At 35.3% G+C, this 18,537-nt stretch overlaps 1 protein-coding gene across 1 annotated transcript in view; it reads left to right on the top strand.

The window, feature by feature from the left end:
• The first annotated feature begins 10,271 nt into the window (after positions 1–10,271).
• Positions 10,272–18,537, top strand: part of LOC107458396 (GBF-interacting protein 1-like) — a 10,180-nt gene continuing 1,914 nt past the window's right edge. The window contains exons 1-10 of the mRNA XM_052251546.1: positions 10,272–10,708; positions 12,384–12,462; positions 13,857–13,916; positions 14,244–14,349; positions 15,044–15,170; positions 15,292–15,689; positions 15,798–15,980; positions 16,979–17,366; positions 17,938–18,238; positions 18,330–18,491. Coding sequence (XP_052107506.1) covers positions 10,599–10,708; positions 12,384–12,462; positions 13,857–13,916; positions 14,244–14,349; positions 15,044–15,170; positions 15,292–15,689; positions 15,798–15,980; positions 16,979–17,366; positions 17,938–18,238; positions 18,330–18,491 — 1,914 coding nt within the window. The 5' untranslated portion in view covers positions 10,272–10,598. The remainder of the gene's footprint in view (positions 10,709–12,383; positions 12,463–13,856; positions 13,917–14,243; positions 14,350–15,043; positions 15,171–15,291; positions 15,690–15,797; positions 15,981–16,978; positions 17,367–17,937; positions 18,239–18,329; positions 18,492–18,537) is intronic.

The raw sequence follows: 18,537 nt of genomic DNA, 5'->3' as shown, positions 1-18,537 counted from the left end.
TTGTGCCAGTTTGGGCGTTTAACTCCCATTCTTGTGCCAGTTCCGGCGTTTAACACCGGGCAGTTTTGAGCTGATTTGGAAAGCCAGTTTGGGCCATCAAATCTCGGGCAAAGTATGGACTATCATATATTGCTGGAAAGCCCAGGATGTCTACTTTCCAATGCCGTTGAGAGCGCTCCAATTGAGCTTCTGTAGCTCCAAAAAATCTACTTCGAGTGCAGGGAGGTCAGAATCCAACAGCATCTGCAGTCCTTTTTAGTCTCTGAATCAGATTTTTGTTCAAGTCCCTCAATTTCAGCCAGAAAATACCTGAAATCACAGAAAAACACACAAACTCATAGTAAAGTCCAGAAAAGTTAATTTTAACTAAAAACTAATAGAAATATACTAAAAACTAACTAAAACATACTAAAAACATACTAAAAACAATGCCAAAAAGCGTATAAATTATCCGCTCATCAGGGAGCAAGGGTGAAGCCAAAAGAAAGTTAAGGAGGAGTCTTTCCAATTCTTCTTTTTCTCCATCAATCAAAGCAGCAAGAGAAACAGAGTGATGGCATGAGATGGGACTGACTGAAGCTTCAATTTCGTGTGGTTAGGGTTTCTAATCCAAGGAATAGGCTTAAACAAAATTTTAAACTTCAAAAGAGGTAAGGGATAAGATTGTAGATTGGCTATGGGTAATTGTTAGATGTGATCTTGATTGATGATGATGAGCTAACATGATTGATGTTGCTGAAAATTCTGTTAACTAGTTGAATTATTGTTGTTGGATGTAGTGCAGATTTTTAATGTTATGAAAGTATAATCATGTTATGTTTATTGTGTAAATTCTTGATGTATATGAAACTGAGGCTTTTGGACGGAGTTATAGCATAATTCATATAGATATGGTAATGAGTAATGAGAATTATTGATTGGTATGAGTTAGAAATTTAGAGGATCAAATTTGGTTATGGAAAATTAGGGAGCCTTGATGCAGAAATTCTAAAACAGATCGGATAGCAACTTAAAATAAATTCTGGGAGCAATCTGGCCAGTTTTTATAAGAGAAATAATTTTTATAATAATTTTCAAGAGGTCAAGATTTCTCCATAAAAATTTCAATAAATTTGGCCAAGTGGTTTGGAAGATGCGAATTTTTGAAAATTAGTGGTTGGTGTAGAATTTTCTGGTTTTATGGTTCTGTAGTATCAACTTCTAGCCGCTAGAACTTTTGATTTATTTGATATTTTGTGTTTCTTGTAAAACCATTCTACATATCTATAAGTCTATTTTAAGTGAGTACAAATTTTACGTCCATAGCTATTTTGTATAGTTAGTTATGTCACTTGGAAGCTGGGTTTTTCGCAGAAAATTCAGAACCAATTACTAAAAATAGGGCAACACTTCCAACTAACATTTAATTAACCAAACGAGGTGCTATGAATCTAAAACTTATTTTTCCTTAAACTTAGGGGTGTAGAGTGTATCCTTACCAAAATCTAGAAGTAACGAATTAAAATTGAATTTATTGTAGATTTTTCAAAAACAGAGCTGCCTGTTGTATTTTTCTGAAATCTTCTTAATGGTAGCAGCAGATTTTTATTGAATTTGTTATCAAATTCAATTCTAATCTGAATTCAGTAAAACCTAATTGAATATTAGGATCTCCAAAAATGACCTTACCAAGAGAGATAGTCCGTGCATAAGCTTTCACAACATAAAAACCACATAACAAGACATCAAGGTATTGTTCCAAGAATCTAGAATAACAGTCTCAATTTTTTTTCAATATCTAGTGTTAGACTACCCAAAAAATATGATTCTTTATTCTTTAGAAACTTGAGTTCAATACGAACGTGTGGACATAAAGTTTGTGTGAATTTGAGTTCGTTTGTTATATTAATTATTAAATAAAAGACTGGTCGCCAAGAAGGTAATAGGCTAGACAAGTCAAGAAAATAAATAAGAATGTAAGTTGTCCCTAGGAAGGTTTAAAGTTAAAAGGTGATGCGGAGGTATGTTTAGTAACATGGTAATGAGGAGGTATGCTTAGTTATATGGTGATGTGGAGGTATGCATATTTATAAGGTGATACGGAGGCATGATGAAAAGAAAGAAAGTGAGAAACCATGAATGGATAATGATTCATGAGAACTGTTTGTTGGTTTGAATGGGCCTTTGTGCCAAAGTGCTAATGCGGAAGTGCCCGCCTGGCTGATAGCCTAAGATTGCTAATGCGGGAATGTTCGTCTAACTGATAGCATAATGTATGTTGAATGGGCCTTGTGCCAAATTGTTAATGCGAAAGTGACCACTTGACTAATAGCCTAAGATTGCTAATTCGGGAATATTCACCTAACTGATAGCACTGTTTCTTACTGTGATGCCAAGAAATCCTAACTGACATAGGTTCGCCCATGATGATAATTGTGCATGATTGACACTGTTAAGAGACCATATTCAGGATTCGCCCCGAGTAACATTGGGTTGCGGGTAAACAACCGACGCATAAGCTCATGGCCTGCACTAGGAATAGGAATGCATAATAAATTGTTTGCGCATTTGATTGGGATTATTTACTGTTCGTTCTTTCTGCTACGTGCTATCTATTTCTTGTTAAATTTCTATTCTTTGATTCTTGTTTGTGTTTTAAAGTTATATAATTACAATTTCTCCAAAGCTTAGATTAAGATAGTAAAACTAGGAAGAATAGCCATAGAGAATAGTATAAAGAGCGGCATTAACCCCAACAGAAGATGCCAAGATAAAGTTATGTTAGACCCGCACAGTAGAAGTAGCCGAAAGACTTAGCAAGCGAGTTATTACGATAGAGCCAGAATCCTAGGTTTCACGAGAGAGATGTGTTTTTACGATGTTGTCTTACTGGGAACCATATAGGTTCTCACCCCTTCCTTCCCTCCCCCAATTGAAGATCTCGACTTGTCTGCCACCACTGGAGTTTTATTCAAAGAGGTACTAGAGGAGCATGTGTTTTCAGACCCTACAGGAGATTCTCGTGACTAGTCCTGAGATGATGCCTGCAGGCTTGTACCACGATGGTGAGAAGAATGTAGGATAGATGATATTTATTCTTTAGACTTTATTTTTCCTCACTTTTGTAGCATTTTTTAGGGGTAAGCGTGTCAAGTTTGTATGAACTAACTTAAGACGTATATATGTATGAAAGCTTTTCTTTAATCTTGTTGCTATTTTAATTAATTTTGCTGTTATTTTTCTGTTTACTATATATTATATATCTTTGATGATGTTATGGTTGCTGCTAACGGGTTTACTAAGAAAAACATATGATAAAAATAAGATAACTTACATGATTCCGTTTGTACGAATGGTTCATAGGTAGTAAATATTATCGAGTCTAGAATTTTATAGGATTACTGGGAGGTGACACCTGATGACTGACAGTGATTCGTACATGTCAGAAATTGGGTTGTTACAACTTGGTACTAGAGTAGTTTGTTCCTAATAGAGCTTGGGAATGGACTGACTATGCTTCGTTGCATGCGCTGCTTTTTGTCTTCTTATGCTATTAGGGTATCTTTATTGATACATTTAGCATGATTGTCTGTGAGCGCTTGTTCAAGAATTAATTTCACACTTGACCTGATATGCTAAGGTTGATCACCTTGATATTGATTGTTGGGAATGAATAAGACCTCAATGACTATGAGTAGACGGATTTATCGATATAGGATTTCTCGCAACACATGCGGTTATCAGATAGACTGCCATCATAAACCTTTTAAATGTCGATGACCACATTTGTGTGGAACGCAGCTGTTGTACTTAGAAGTACAGTTGACTATTAAATGTTGGGATAAGAATAGTACGAAAATGGTAACGATGAATCCAAGACAGCCCGATGTGAGTGATGCGCAGTGGAAGCATTGTGACACGAGGCACAAATGTGAATAGTTTCCATCAACTTTGCTTACGGATGTCCTTAGGATTGAACTCCATTCTGTGTAAGATGCGTATTGTGTTAATATAGTACCAAAGTTAGGACGTGTCTTTCTTAAGAATTTTCAATGCTTAGGTATACTCGAAGTTTCGATTTCGAGGGCAAAACTTTTTGTAAGGTGGATGCGATATAACACCCTGATTCTCCATAGAATTATTCTCAGAAATTCTGTGATAAGAAATTCGATAAATATCTAAGAATCACCTCATCATAAAATAATAAGGCAAATTTAGACTTGATAAGTGAAAATAATAGGTATACCGTGAGAAATAAAAGCATGTTCTAAGCAGAAAACCGTACCAAACAAACTCCACCCCTTCATAATCAACCGGTTTTTTCTCCATTATAAAGTCATGGTTTTCTTTTTCTTTCTCCATATTTTTCTATTAAACATCACAGAATATTATATCTTTAATTATTAATTAAAGAGAAGTATAAATATATCATTAAAGATTAGTCAAATATGAACCAACACATTAAACCGCTTTTTTTTATTCAAACGAACGATAAGCATACACATCATCAGGAACCTAACCATGATTAAAGCCCTAATCTTCTTCATCCTTCCTTTGATAACCGAAATAGAGAGAAACCCCCCAACCAAGGTTACACCTCTTGGTTTTCTCATGTGATGATGGCTCTGATTAGGTGTTCTATGGAGGAGGAACCATGCAACTCTCGTCACCACCTCATCCCACTTCTTCTCCACCTATTTATATGTCCACCATTTTTTTTGGGTATTCTTTTTCAATGCAAAAAAAAAAGAAACGGGAACGAGAGAGCAAGAAAACAACAGAGGGAGCAGGGGTGATGCCAAAAGAAAGTTAAAGAGGAGTCTTTCTAATTTTTATTGTTCTCCATCAATCAGAGCAACAAGAGAAAAAAAGTGATGGCATGAGATGGGGCTGACTGAAGATTCAATTTCGTGTGGTTAGGATTTCTAATTCAAGGAAGAGGCACAAATAAAATTTTGAACTTCAAAAGAGGTAAATGATAGGATTGTAGATTGGCTATGGGTAATTATTAGATGTGATCTTGATTGATGATGATAAGCTAATATGATTGACATTGCTGAAAATTATGTTAACTGGTTGAATTATTGTTGTTGGATGTAGTGCAAATTTTTAATGTTATGAAAGTGTAATCATGTTATGTTTATTATGTAAATTATTGATGTATATGAAACTGAGTCTCTTGAACAGAGTATGGCATAATTCATATAGATATGGTATGAGTTAGAAACTTAGAGGATCAAATTTGGTTATGGAAAATTAGGGAGCCTTCCAAAATTTTTGGGTATGGAAAATTTTTGGGTATTCTAAAACAGATTGGACAGTAACTTAAAATAAATTCTAGGAGTAATCTGGCCAGTTTTTACAAGCAAAATTATTTCTATAATAAACTTCAAGATGACAAGATTTCTCCATAAAAATTTCAAGGGATTTGGCCAAGTGGTTTGGAAGATGCGAATTTTTGAAAATTAGTGGTTGCTGTAGAATTTTCTAGTTTTCTGGCTTTGTAGTATCAACTTCTAGTCGCTAGAACTTTTGATTTATTTGATATTTTGCGTTGCTTCCAAAAAGATTTTACATCTATAAGTCTATTTTAAGTGAGTATAAATTTCACATCCATAGCTATTTTGTATAGTTAGTTATGTCTCTTGGAATATGGGTTGTTCGCAGAAATTCAGAACCAATTACTAAAAATAAGGTAGCACTTCCAACTGACATTTAATTAACCAAAAGAGGTGTTATGAATCCGAAACTTGTTTTTCCTAAACCTTAAGGGTGTAGAGTATATCCTCACCAAAACCTAGAAGTAACGGATTAGAATTGGATTTATTGTAGATTTTTCAAATACAGAGCAGCCTGTTGTATTTTTTTGAAATCTTCTTAATGGTAGCAGCAGATTTTTACTGAATTTGTTATCAAATTTAATTCTAATCCAAATGCAGTAAAACCTAATTCAAAGTAAAGATTAAGATCTCTAGAATGACCTTACCAAGAGAGATAGTCCGTGCATAAGCTTTCGCAACATAAAAACCACATAACAAGACAACAAGGTGCTGTTCCAAGAATCTAGAATAACAGTCTCGATTTTTTTCAATATCTAGCGTTAGACTACCCAAAAAAATATTATTCTTAGTTCTTTAGAAACTTGAGTTCATTATAAACGTGTGGACATAAAGTTTGTGCAAATATGAGTTCGTTTGTTATATTAATTATTAATAGAAGAATAGTCGCCAAGTAGGCAATAGGCTAGACAATTCAAGAAAATAAATAAGAATGCAAGTTGTCCCTAGGAAGGTTTAAAGTTAAAAAGTGATGCGGAGGTATGCTTAGTAACATGGTAATGAGGAGGTATGCTTAGTATATGGTGATGCGGAGGTAGCGTATTTATAAGGTGATGCGGAGGCATGATGAAAAGAAAGAAAATGAGAAACCATGAATGGATAATGATTCATGAGAACTGTTTGTTGGTTTGAATGGGCCTTTGTGCCAAAGTGCTAATGCAAAAGTATCCGCCTGACTGATAGCCTAAGATTGTTAATGTGGGAATGTCCGTCTAACTGATAGCATAATGTATGTTGAATGGGCTTTGTGCCAAATTGCTATTGCGAAAGTGACCGTTTGACTGATAGCCTAAGATTGCTAATGTGGGAATGTTCGCCTAACTAATAGCACTGTTTCTTACCATGATACCAAGATATCCTAATTGATATGGGTTCGCCCATGATGATAATTGTGTATGATTGACATGGTAAAGAGACCATATACATGGTTCACCTCGAGTAACGTCGGGTTGTGGGTAGACAACTGACGCATGAGCTCATGGCCTACATTAGGAACAGGCATGCATCATAAATTGATTGCGCATTTGATTGTGATTATTTACTGTTCATTCTTTCTGCTACGTGCTATCTGCTTCTTGTTAACTTTATATTCTCTGATTCTTTTTTGTGTTTTAAAGTTGTATACTTACAATTTCTCTAAAGCTTAGATTAAGATAGTAAAATTAGGAACAATAGCCATAGAGAATAGCATAAAGAGCGGCATTAACCCCAACGGAAGATGGCAAGATAGAGTTATGTCAGAGCTGCGCAGCGAAAATAGCCGAGAGACTTAGCAAGCGAGTTATTATGATAGAGCCAGAATCCTAGGTTTCACGAGACAGATGTATTTTTACGATGTTGCCTTACTGAGAACCATATAGGTTTTCACCCTTTCTTTTTCTTCCCTCTCCCCCCTAGCTAGAAGATCTCGACTTGTCTGCCACCACTGGAGTTTTATTCAGAGAGGTACTAGAGGAGTATTTGTTTTTGAACCCTACAGAAAATTCTTGAGACTAGTCTTGACATGATGCCTGCAAACTTGTGCTCCGATGGTGAGAAGAATGTAAGATAGATGATCTTTATTCCTTATACTTTGTATAAAAGCTTTTCTGTAATCTTGTTGCTACTTTAGTTTTGCTGTTAGTTTTCTATTTACTTTATATTATATATCTCTGATGATGTTTTGGTTGCTGCTAACGGGTTTACTAAGAAAAACATTTGATAAAAATAAGCTAACATACGCGATTCCGTTAGTACGAAAGGCTCATAGGTAGTAAATATTATCGAGTCTAGAATTTTATAGGATTACTAGGAGGTGACACCTAATAACTGGCAGTAATCCGACCTTGTCGAAAATTTGATTGTTACAGCAGGAACATCAGCATTGTCAACCTAAGTCTGATTTTTTGTAGGCAGAGTTAAACTCGGGAAAGTTGCAACTTAGACGAGGGCTCTAGTACTGGAATGACAAACTCGTTATTCCAACACACTCAGCCTTAATTCAACAAGGAGTTTTACGATTCCATTGTTGAGGGACGTGAAAATGTACAAAAGACATTGTCTCAATTATCTGCCCAGTTTTATTGGTAAGATATGGCATACTCAGTAAGGAGGTACATTAAGACTTGCTCTATTTGCCAACAAACCAAGTATATGACACAACCATCGGCTGGCTTACTTGAATCCCTCCCAATCTATCTCAAATTTGGCAGGACATTTCGATGAATTTTATCACTAGCCTACTACCAACCCATGGTTGCTTAGTGATCTTGGTCATTGTCGATCACTTGTCTAAATTTTTCCATTTTATTCTCTTTCTAGCAAATTTTATGTCACCGAAAATTGCTGAAGTCTTCATCCGAAATGTGGTTAGCATACGCGGCATGTGCCCCAATCCATTATTTTAGATTGTGATAAAGTCTTCATGAATAAATTTTGGGAGCAATGATGCACAAGTCAGGATATATTATTGGCTAAATGTTTCGCATATTATCCAGAATTGGAGGCCAAAACACAGAGTTTAATAGATGTCTAAAGATGTATTTGAGGTGCTATATGCAGGAGAATCTAAAGGAATGGTATAAGCTCTTGCCTTAGGTAGCTAATAGCTATAACACTTTATTTCATTTACCTATCGGTATGATACCCTTTAAGGCTGTGTTTGGGATGGACCTTTCTCCTTTGATAAGATATGAAGCTAACCTGAACTATCCACCAGCTTTGCAGGAATTACTGCAACTATGTGATGCTGTTTTGGTTATTCTGAAGTACAATTTACAAAAAGCCCAAGCTTGGATGAAGGCTTAGGCTGACAACATACACAGGAAGTTGGAATTCGTGGTAGGAGACTTTGTCTACCTAAAATTGCAGCCATACTGACAAAGATCAGTGGCATACAAATTGAAACTTCTCATTTCAGTTAAGATCCATAAGATTTTTCGTATCTCGCTGTTGAAAAATGTGAAGGTGCACCTTTCCTCCCCAGTATTAGTGGATGAGAGAGGATGTCACTTATAACTACAGATAGTTATGGGACATCGAATAATTAAGAGAAATGGTAAGTGGTAAAACTTATCAGCATAGAAAGCCCCGTGTGAGTCATATGAGGTAATGTGAATTTAATATCCTATTTTCAACTTTGAGGGCAAAGTCAAGTTTCAATGGAGGGAGTATTAATACAAATAGAGGAGAGAGAACAGTCAGTCGAACTATGCAATAGAAAGGGGATCTGAAGACCCAAGTGGATGTAAGTAACTCTCATGGAAGGAAAGCATGATGAAAAAAGCATCAAATAACTGAATAAGACTTGGAAGGAGACATTGAGAATTGTGCGTGGTCTTCTTTCTTTTTAGACTCTTCTTCGAACTTTCTTCTTGTTATTTTCTTTTTTCTTACTTATAGCATCTTTCCTTTCAATGTGTAGGTAATTGTCTTCACCTATGATCCATTTTCTCCAAATTCTATTCATACTTGTGATACAAAATCATAGTATACATTTTCTTTATCACATTTTTACTTATTGATCACACATATTGTACCAATTTTTCATATATCACGAATACATTACTTTTTCTTTGATTGCATATCATATTATTTATCATAAAATAGTATTTGTATATCATAACTTAGTTTTATCTATATATTCTTCACAAGTAACTTTATAAACTTGGTTTGATAAAATTTTTATTTTTCAAAAGTAGTCAATGAAAATCAGCTCTTACAATATAGTTTTTTAAAAGTTTAACATCTATGTTTAGTACATAGTTATTAAAATGGAATCGATAATAAATTCGTTTGAGACATTTGGTTATTGGATTAGTGGTTTAACTAATAGGTCACTAGTCGAACTATTTAAATTATAATTAATAAATATAATATTCAAAAATAATTAATTCATATATTCATATATATATATATATATACATAATATTAAAAATGCTAATTTTAAAATATTATAATAAATATAAATATAAGAGTTAAATTTAGATATTAATTAATATATGAGATTATATGAAATATTTAATATTAATAAGTATAAACTAACTTTAAAAAATTTAATTTTAAACGTCTATAAAAATACCTCATCTTTTAAAATTGTAAATATAAGTACATAATTTTTTTAATTTATTAAATATAAAATAAAGAGTTTGTATGTTTTAAAAATACAACACTTTTTTAAAAATCTTTACCAAATTGAGCTACATTCTAATCAGTAAAATTCATTTAAATATGTAAATAACATTTTTATTAAAAAATAAAAAATAAAATGAAAAAGGAAATTAATCTAAAAGCAAAAGGAAAACTCGAAGATGAAGAAAAAAGGAAAATAAAAGGCAAGTAAGAGGAAATTAGGAAGGAAAACAAGAGGCAAGTGGGAGGAAGAAAAGCCATAGACAGTGCGTGTTTGAGAGAGAGCCTAGAAAGAAAATGAAAATGAAAATGAAAAGCCCCTCACTGTAAATAAATTACAAAAAATTAAAAAACAACACACACTTGGTTATCTCTCTCTCTCTGCTACTTGTGAATTCATAATAGATCAATTCAAAGCCCCATTCAAAAACACAGATCATAACTCTCTCTCTCTCTCTCTTCCCAATTCCTCATTGTAAATCTATTTCTCAGTCCCTTTTTTCTCTGGTTTTCTGTTAATCACACCACATAAAAAACCAATCACTGACCCCTGTTTTTCTTCTTCGTCTTCGTCCTCCTATTTAGGTACCCCTCTCTCTTTCTCTGTTCTCCTTATACCCACACACCCCTCTTTCTTTCTCTCTCCAAAGTTTGAAACTTTGTGTCACAAACATGAGCGGTGGTGGGTTTAGGGCTTCAATTCCGAGCAGTGTCAGGAAGACGATCCAGAACATTAAGGAGATCACAGGGAATCACAGTGATGAGGACATTTATATATATGAGTTTTTTCTTTTTCATGGATTTGAATATTTTTTTATTTTTTTGATCTTGATCCTAATCCCAATCTTTGTTTGTTCCCATGTGATCCATGTGTTGGGACTCTCTATTTTTTCTCATTTGGGGTTCCCTTTGCTTTGTTTTGGAATTTTGATTCTTTTTCTTTTGGGGTAGTGTTTGGAGTAGGGACTTTGAATGATTGTGTTTGATATGATAAAGGCCATGTCCCCTTTTCTTTTTAATATTTTTTAATTTCTTTACTGTTGATGCACTTTTGTTTGGTGGTTATGATAGAAAAATTTTTAATATCCCTTTTGATTTCTGAGGCGCGTTGTGTAGTTTGCCATAAAGAAAGTTCAGTTTTTGGACCAAAGTTTTCAGTTTCTATTTTCTACCTAGATGCATTTGGTTAATGTGTTTAGCTTATGGACTTGACTGTGTGTTATAGTGTTTTGTTTGTATGATCTTATTTAACATCCTGAATCTGTTTTTGGTGGTACCTTGAACTGATCGTGTGTTAAAGCTTTCACTTTCAATGAGTCAGTTATCTAAGCAAGCGATATATCTTGGAGGACGTTGAAAGTGATTGCTTTTGCCTTTTGAGTTTGCAAGAGGTGCAGATTCATGGACTAAGATGGCTTAATAATGTTTGGAAATATGCTTTTATTTGATATTGCGTTGTAGCCAACCACTGTTTTTTCGTGACGATTTGCTTGCAGTTCCTGTATTCTTCTTCCATGGACTGGTTTATCATGATACACTTAGGTTTTCAAAATAATGGCCTTCTTAAATTCAGTTATAGACTTCGTAGCGAGTAGCGACATAGCAGATCGCAGAGCAATACTATTACAGAGGACCTGCAATGAGAAAACTTGGGAAGTTTGTAAAATATGCATTATTGACACTCCTAGTAGTTTCGGACATTTATCACAATAAAATGATATAATAATTAGAGACTCATGATAGAGAAAAAGAAAAACTACTAGGAAACGATAATTTCTTTAACTAATTTAGGGCAGAACTTATTACAAATGCAAATAACTTGAAATATTCCACACTAGGAAAAGCAATAGAAAACAAAAGGAAGTAGAAGAATTACACAGATAACACCACCTGTTGCATGGCTGCAAGACAACTGACCTTTTCAGTTGAAGGAGAAGGAGCTGCATGCAAGATAGAAATACGAAGGAGGATTTGCGATGCTGATTCGGGAGTTTATGCTATATTCATGTCAGGGGCAAAGTGACATGAAATAGAGTTATAGAGGAAGCCCTAACCTTCAATTTCACAGAGCAATATGCCATGTGCAACGCTAACATAGTCATTTATGATCTGAAAGTAGTTTACAGATGCTGATTAACGCAAACTTCAAAAATTGGTGAAGCTCACTGAGGAAGCTGGAAGGTTGGCTTAGACTTTTGATGATGTTAGTATTGCAGCCACTAGCTCATTAAATATTGCTATAACTGCTTATTGTGGTGATCCATGACATAAGAATGAAGTGCTGTGCTACAAGAATTTTGGTGTAGCTAAGATTCATGCCAATTTATGTAGCAATTGCAATTCTCCATTATTGTTTTGTTGGTATCTACCATAGTGAGGCATGAGGTTTCATGGATTTTACAAAAAATGCTATGAGCCTATGAGAATTGGGTAGTTCATTTGTATTTTGCATTGCAGCCATGTCAGCTGCTATTTTCCATCACGGCCAGTTGTAGAAATAGTGGCAAAGACCTTCTTTGAGAAAAGAGGCGGGCAGGTCTACAGTTTTAATTTCTGATTCTGAAAAATCAACCGTTTCTGTTTTGCCTGTAAAATATGCCCAGTTGCCCACTCTGCCACTCAAAATACTGCCACTTCCTATTCCCTCTTTCGCTCTTCACATGTGTTTTGCAATGCCTTCTCTGCCTTTATGCGATCTACAATCTTTATTTCTGGCTCTGGAGCTAGGCTACATTTTTATGTGTTTATTTAATTTATTGATATGTTTGATGAATTTGATTTCTTAGAAATCTTGAATATGTCTCCTTTTTTTTATTATTCTTGATTTATGTTAGTATTTATTGTATAGGCCGCAATACTATCTTCTAGATTTGTATAGTGGATTTTTTGCTAACTGCTATGAGCCGCTATCTGCTATTAATTACATTAATCTAGCTTGATGCTTTTAATATGCATCAATCTTCTTTGATATCTATTAAATTTTACAGATTCATTCTTTTTGAACTACCAGTATTCAGGGTTTTATTGAACTCTGGCTAATCTAGTATGAGCTAGGTTGGCTTACGATAGGGTTAAAGCTCTTCCCACATTAGCTTCCCCCCCATTCACAAGACTCAAGTTTTAGACCTTGATCAAGGAGAGTATGCTAGGGCCATTTGATTATTGGATGTACTTTTACTTTCCTCTTTGAGGGTTAGGATTCGCTAGTTATAAACAATAAAGCACTCATATAAATGGAGCTTTTGGAAGTATTCACAAGTTATTCTATATTTGAATATGTAGTAATAAAAGTGCTTATTTTAAGTGCTTCTTGAGAAGCTGTATGTTTTAGTTTTCCAAAAAAGATTGAACATGATTTTTTGAGAAGTGCTAAGCTGAATACCCAAACAGGACAAACAAAAATGAGTAACAATTAGAGTTTTTACTTTTGAATAGTGCCAAGCTGAATAGCCAAACAGAACAAGTTGGGAAAAATTGACTGTTGAAAAGTTAAAAAAATTCATAAGTAGGGTTATTCAAACAGGCCCTTACAGTTCTAGTTGTCTTTGCAAACTATAAATTCTTGGATCTATACATGGTTAGTTCCTCTTGTAGTTAACTGGCCGAGATATCTTATCTTTATAGTTGTTTCAATGCTTTTTCTCATCTCTTTGCCCTTTGAGCTATTTGTTTTGTGAAGTTTCAAGTTGGCATCATTCTGCATATAAGGATCTGCCGATCTGCTACTGTATTTGTATTTCTGCGGCCATTTTGAAGTAGCTTGGGCATTGATTTGCCTTCTCATGGGATGTTCTATTAATCTTTCTTCCTTTCATTCATGCATGGTATCTATGGCTGTTGGTTCTGAACTTCTTGTGTCAATTATATATGAATTTATAGGTTGTTTCCAGTATCATAGTTATTGTGATATCTTTATTTAGAAAATAACAGTTAGTATGTTTTACAGACACATTTCATGAGGTCAAAAGAAAGAGGGACAAAAGAAAGGAGGTAAGTTATTTATTGTAAGACAGCGATGGTGAAATAGTTGTTTTGATGATGTTTTCAGCACTTAAAATTAAAAACTTTAAATTAAAGTTACTTGGTGGATGTTTTTCTTTTCCACCAATAGTTCACTTTTGGTGAGTTTAAGGACTTCTGTTATTTATTTGTTGGACAGAGGGAACTTTTCAGTATTATAGAAATTTTGTCACTTGTTTATGTAATGTGGCTCCTGTAATTTACTTATGCTGGACTTATTTTTAGAGATTGTTCTAATCACTCAATTCAGTTTGCTGATTCTGCTTTTGCTTCTTTTATTTGTTTGTAATTCTGTAGAATCTTAACAGCAGAGAGTCTGTGGAGCCACGATGGAGGCCTGGTGCCCAAGGGAGGGGGCCTAGGGGTGGTCGGGGAAATTTTTCACCTCATAATGCATCTCATGGTGAGTAACTGCTTTTATTTGAGCTTCTTTTGCTCTATCTGACATTTGTCTCTTCCTTTGTCAGCTAAAATAGTTATTGTCTGACTACTTTTGGTGCTTCATGTCTAGTAAGTTTAGACAGAGATAGATGAGTCTGGATTTGTAGCATCATTTGGCCATTTTCTTGCACCGTTTTTCAAATCTGCGGGACTATATACCAGGCAATTAAAAACTAACGAGAATAAATTCAATGGTGCCAAGATGGGGATGTTGTGATGTATAGGGGAATACACCAAATGAAATAAAATTAGAAATTAATTCATCAAACACAATTTTGGGTGACACTATTGGGGAATGTGGAAAATATGATAGTTTCTACTTTAGGCAGTTTGGTCATATAACGAGAAGATCTGAAGAAACTCCAGTAGGAATTGTAGATTAGATGGAGGTTGATCCAACAAGTAGTGGTAGAAGTAGACCAAGAAAAGCTCTAGATGAAACCGTTGGAAAGGACTTAATTTTTAGTGGCTTATTTTATTTATATTGTTTATGCTAGGGCACAATGGCATTGTTTGATCCATATATTAGAGACCACATAGTAGCAAAAATCTCTATTCCAGTATGCATTACTACTCAAATATGGGTATTATGTTGACCAGCCAGAGGTTTAGAGCACCTAATTAAGATTGTGATTCTTTTTGTGGACTTCTCTCAGATGCTGGAGGTAGCAAGAATTCTGGCACGGCCAAAGATGTTGGGACTCATCAAGCAGCTGAGAAGGTTGCGACGCCTTTGCCAGCTGCTCAAGAGGAGCTATCTAAAGAAAAATGTTCTGGAACGAGGTGACTATATTAACTAAAATTCATGTTTTGGTAACTTTGATTGATATCATGACTGTTTATATTTTATCCTGGTATGATTGGTTCTTCAAACTTTATAACTACCTGTATATGTGCTTTGTAGCTCTGTGTCGACTATTGCCAATGGTCCTAAAACTGAAGGTTTTGGAACTACTAGTGGCGGGAGTCCTTTCCCGTCATCAGCTGGAGCTGGAGAGAGAATGGGTCCACCACCAGGTCCTACTAATAATTTGGGTAGTGCTTTGCCTTCTGATGGTAGTTCACATAAAGTTTCAACTGTTACATCTGGAAGTGGGTCACTGCACTCCTCCGGTAACTGCTCAGGGTCTGGATCTGCATCTTCATCAGCCGCATATTTCTCTTCTTCAGACCCGGTGCTGGTTCCATCTAGTGATTCATGGGTTCCTGGTGCTGTTGGTGCAATCAGACGTGACCTTGGTAGCCAACGTCCTCCTGGGGAGTTAAATTCTGGTAACACTGGTGAGAACAAAGTAGTTGCTGGTCAGTGGTTTAGGGTACTTGATATTTTATTACTTTCTTTCATAGTTTGTTGGGTTTTAAAGTTTTTCTTAAATTTAATTAACTAAAATTTCCCCAACATCATGCCAGCTTCTGAGACTGGTAGCTCTTCTGTGCAAGGAAAGATTCAAGTCAAATCTCAGGGAGTGACTAAAAATCACCATTCTGAGATTTCATCCACTTCATCGTCAGCCACTCATGGGAGTTCTTCAAATAGCCGACCTTCCTCTAATTACGGTAGCAGGTCACAACAATTAATTGGCAATCAGAAAGGTACTTTATATCTGTGTAGTTCAAGTACACTTTTGCCTCCTGTATTGTCAACAAGTCTAGTCAACAAGAATTAATATTAAAGAGTATATTAGATGATAAGTATTGGTTTTTGTATTTCCTAGTATTTCATGATTAGGAGTGTTCTATTATTATAAATAGTGCTTAGTGTTTTGCTGCCTGTATAACAGCACATTACTCCCTCTCCTTCGAAATGACTGTCACTTTGACTGTTTTGATACATTAAAAATTAGTGTATCTAGACCTATTTTGCATCTAAATACATTGAAATGGAGGAAGTACATCATATCACAGCATTTCAATATATTATTTTATTATTTGGAGTCCTAATCTTTTTTCTTCCTTTCCTACTTAAACTTGTAATATCATCAGTCACTAAGGATCCAACAAGGGAATAACCTCAATATTCTAGAGATGATAATGCTGCATTGGATGATTAGACACACTAAACTATAGGATTATGTATGGATATTGTTGGAAAAAAATTGGGGTAGTACTTATTGAGGAAAATCTGGTAAAAATGTAGGTATTTGTTTGAACATATAAGAAGACGTGTATAACTTTTGTAAGATGTATGAGTTAGATGCAGGGTAGTGTATTTGCTGGAGTTAGAGGAAGACTAGTAATATCTATAGATAAAACTACTGTGAGGGGCTTTTATTTAAATGCTCTGTCTAAAGACATGAAGTGGTTTTCAATAGTGCACTATTGCATCCTTTGGTTTCTGTAGTTGACGCCACTTTCTTCTTATTATAGTATAGTTAGGGTTTTGCCATCTGAAACATCTCTGTTGTTAGGATCCCATTAGTAGATGGAGCAGATGGAGGAAGGCTCACAGTGAAGTTATAATTTTCCGTTACCTAGTAGGATAGGAACTTCTAGGCATTTGTTAGATTGACATCTGAACATTTATAATTAGTTTCTATTCCTTCCTTCCTTTTTATGCCTGTCAAAATATGATTAGTTTGTGACTCATACAGCTGGTTCTACTAAGGAGTGGAAACCAAAGCCAACAAATACGACCAATCAGGGCTCTAGACCAGCTAGTGCATCTGAGACTCGTGCCGTTTCTGCTGAGGTAACCGGGCAGTTATCGTCTGCCCCTAGTTCCCTTGTCTCTGAAGAAGCTACTACAGAGCTGCAGAAGAAGCTGGAGGATTTCCATCTTCCACAGCGTCAACATGTTATACTTCCTAACCATATCTTTGTGCCCGAGTCTGAGAAGAACAAATTTTGCTTTGGAAGTTTGGGAGTCACTTTTGGAGTCGATACAAGCTTTGTTAGTGGTCCTGAGAGTGAAAAGAGTTCCACACCTCCTTCGGAAACATCTCAGGCTGTTGAAGAGACGGTGGATGAGCAGGCTTCAAGGTAGGAATGCTTAACTGTTTTCTTTGAAAAATCTAGTACCTCAAACACTTAGAATCTAATCACATTGAGTTCTATTAAATCCATGAGAGAATTAGAATTCTGGAAGTAATTCCATTTTTGGAATGGAGAGAATAAGAATCTTTTAACTGCTTATCTGTGTAATCATTTAATAGAGTGAGCTGAATAAAGAATCTAGAAGAATCTAGAAGCTGTTAGAGTAGTTATAGGAATTGCCAGCTAGGATAGATTCCTCCCTAACAGTCCCTAACTAAAGTTTGTAAGGTGCCTTCTCATCTAGTGTGCTGAACACTATTCTCATATATATATATATATAAGTACTGGTTCAGTGCTCTAATATGAAGAGATTCTTATTTCTACAATTCTCTGCTTCTCTCTCTTCTCTCTGTTTCTCTTTCAACTTTCTCTTCTCTGAAACTCTGTTATCATTGGTATCACTTTTGAGAAGTGAATCTTTCCCCTGGTTTGCTGCAACAAGTAGTTTTTTTTTTAATTTGTTTTGTGTAGGTTTAAACTTTGTCCTTCTGGCTGATTGCACCTTTTATGTTTGCAGTCAAAATGTTGCTGTTACATCTGAGGTGGGAGATTATGCTGATCATCCACAATCACCTTCTAATGTTGCCGAAAATTTGTCATCCAATGAGGTTGATGGGTCTTCCAGTGCTATGCCGGAGTATAATGAATCCAAGCAAGACAATTCTTTACCATCTGGAGGTAATCAATACTCCGGGGTGCATACTTCTTCAAATTACAGTTTTGGTTTTGTGCCCCCAATGTCTCTGAGTACACAGGCTGCCCCATTTGACAATTCTGATTCGGAAACACGTGACGTTTCCCGGCTTCCTAGCTATGTTGTGAGATCTGCTACCCGTATATTGTTTTGTTTGTTATTATTATGCATAATTGTTTCTTAGAAAGTTAAATTTGATTCTTTTCTTGTTATAGGTCCATCAACCATTTGATCCAACTAGTTATTATGCCCAGTTTTACCGCTCAGGGGCTGATGGTGATGGCCGTCTTTCTCCATTTCCTTCTGCTGGGGCTGCTACAAAGTACAATGGCAATGTTGCAGTGTTGCCTGCGTCGAATTCTCAGTCTCCACAAGAGGTTTGTATTGCTATTCAAATTTATTTCTGAATCAGCCATATAAGAC

The sequence above is a fragment of the Arachis duranensis genome, chromosome 7 (genome assembly GCF_000817695.3).
Source record: "Arachis duranensis cultivar V14167 chromosome 7, aradu.V14167.gnm2.J7QH, whole genome shotgun sequence".
Classification (NCBI taxonomy): domain Eukaryota; kingdom Viridiplantae; phylum Streptophyta; class Magnoliopsida; order Fabales; family Fabaceae; genus Arachis; species Arachis duranensis.
The sequence above is the reverse complement of the archived record's forward strand: the minus strand, read 5'-3'. Positions and strand labels throughout refer to the sequence as shown.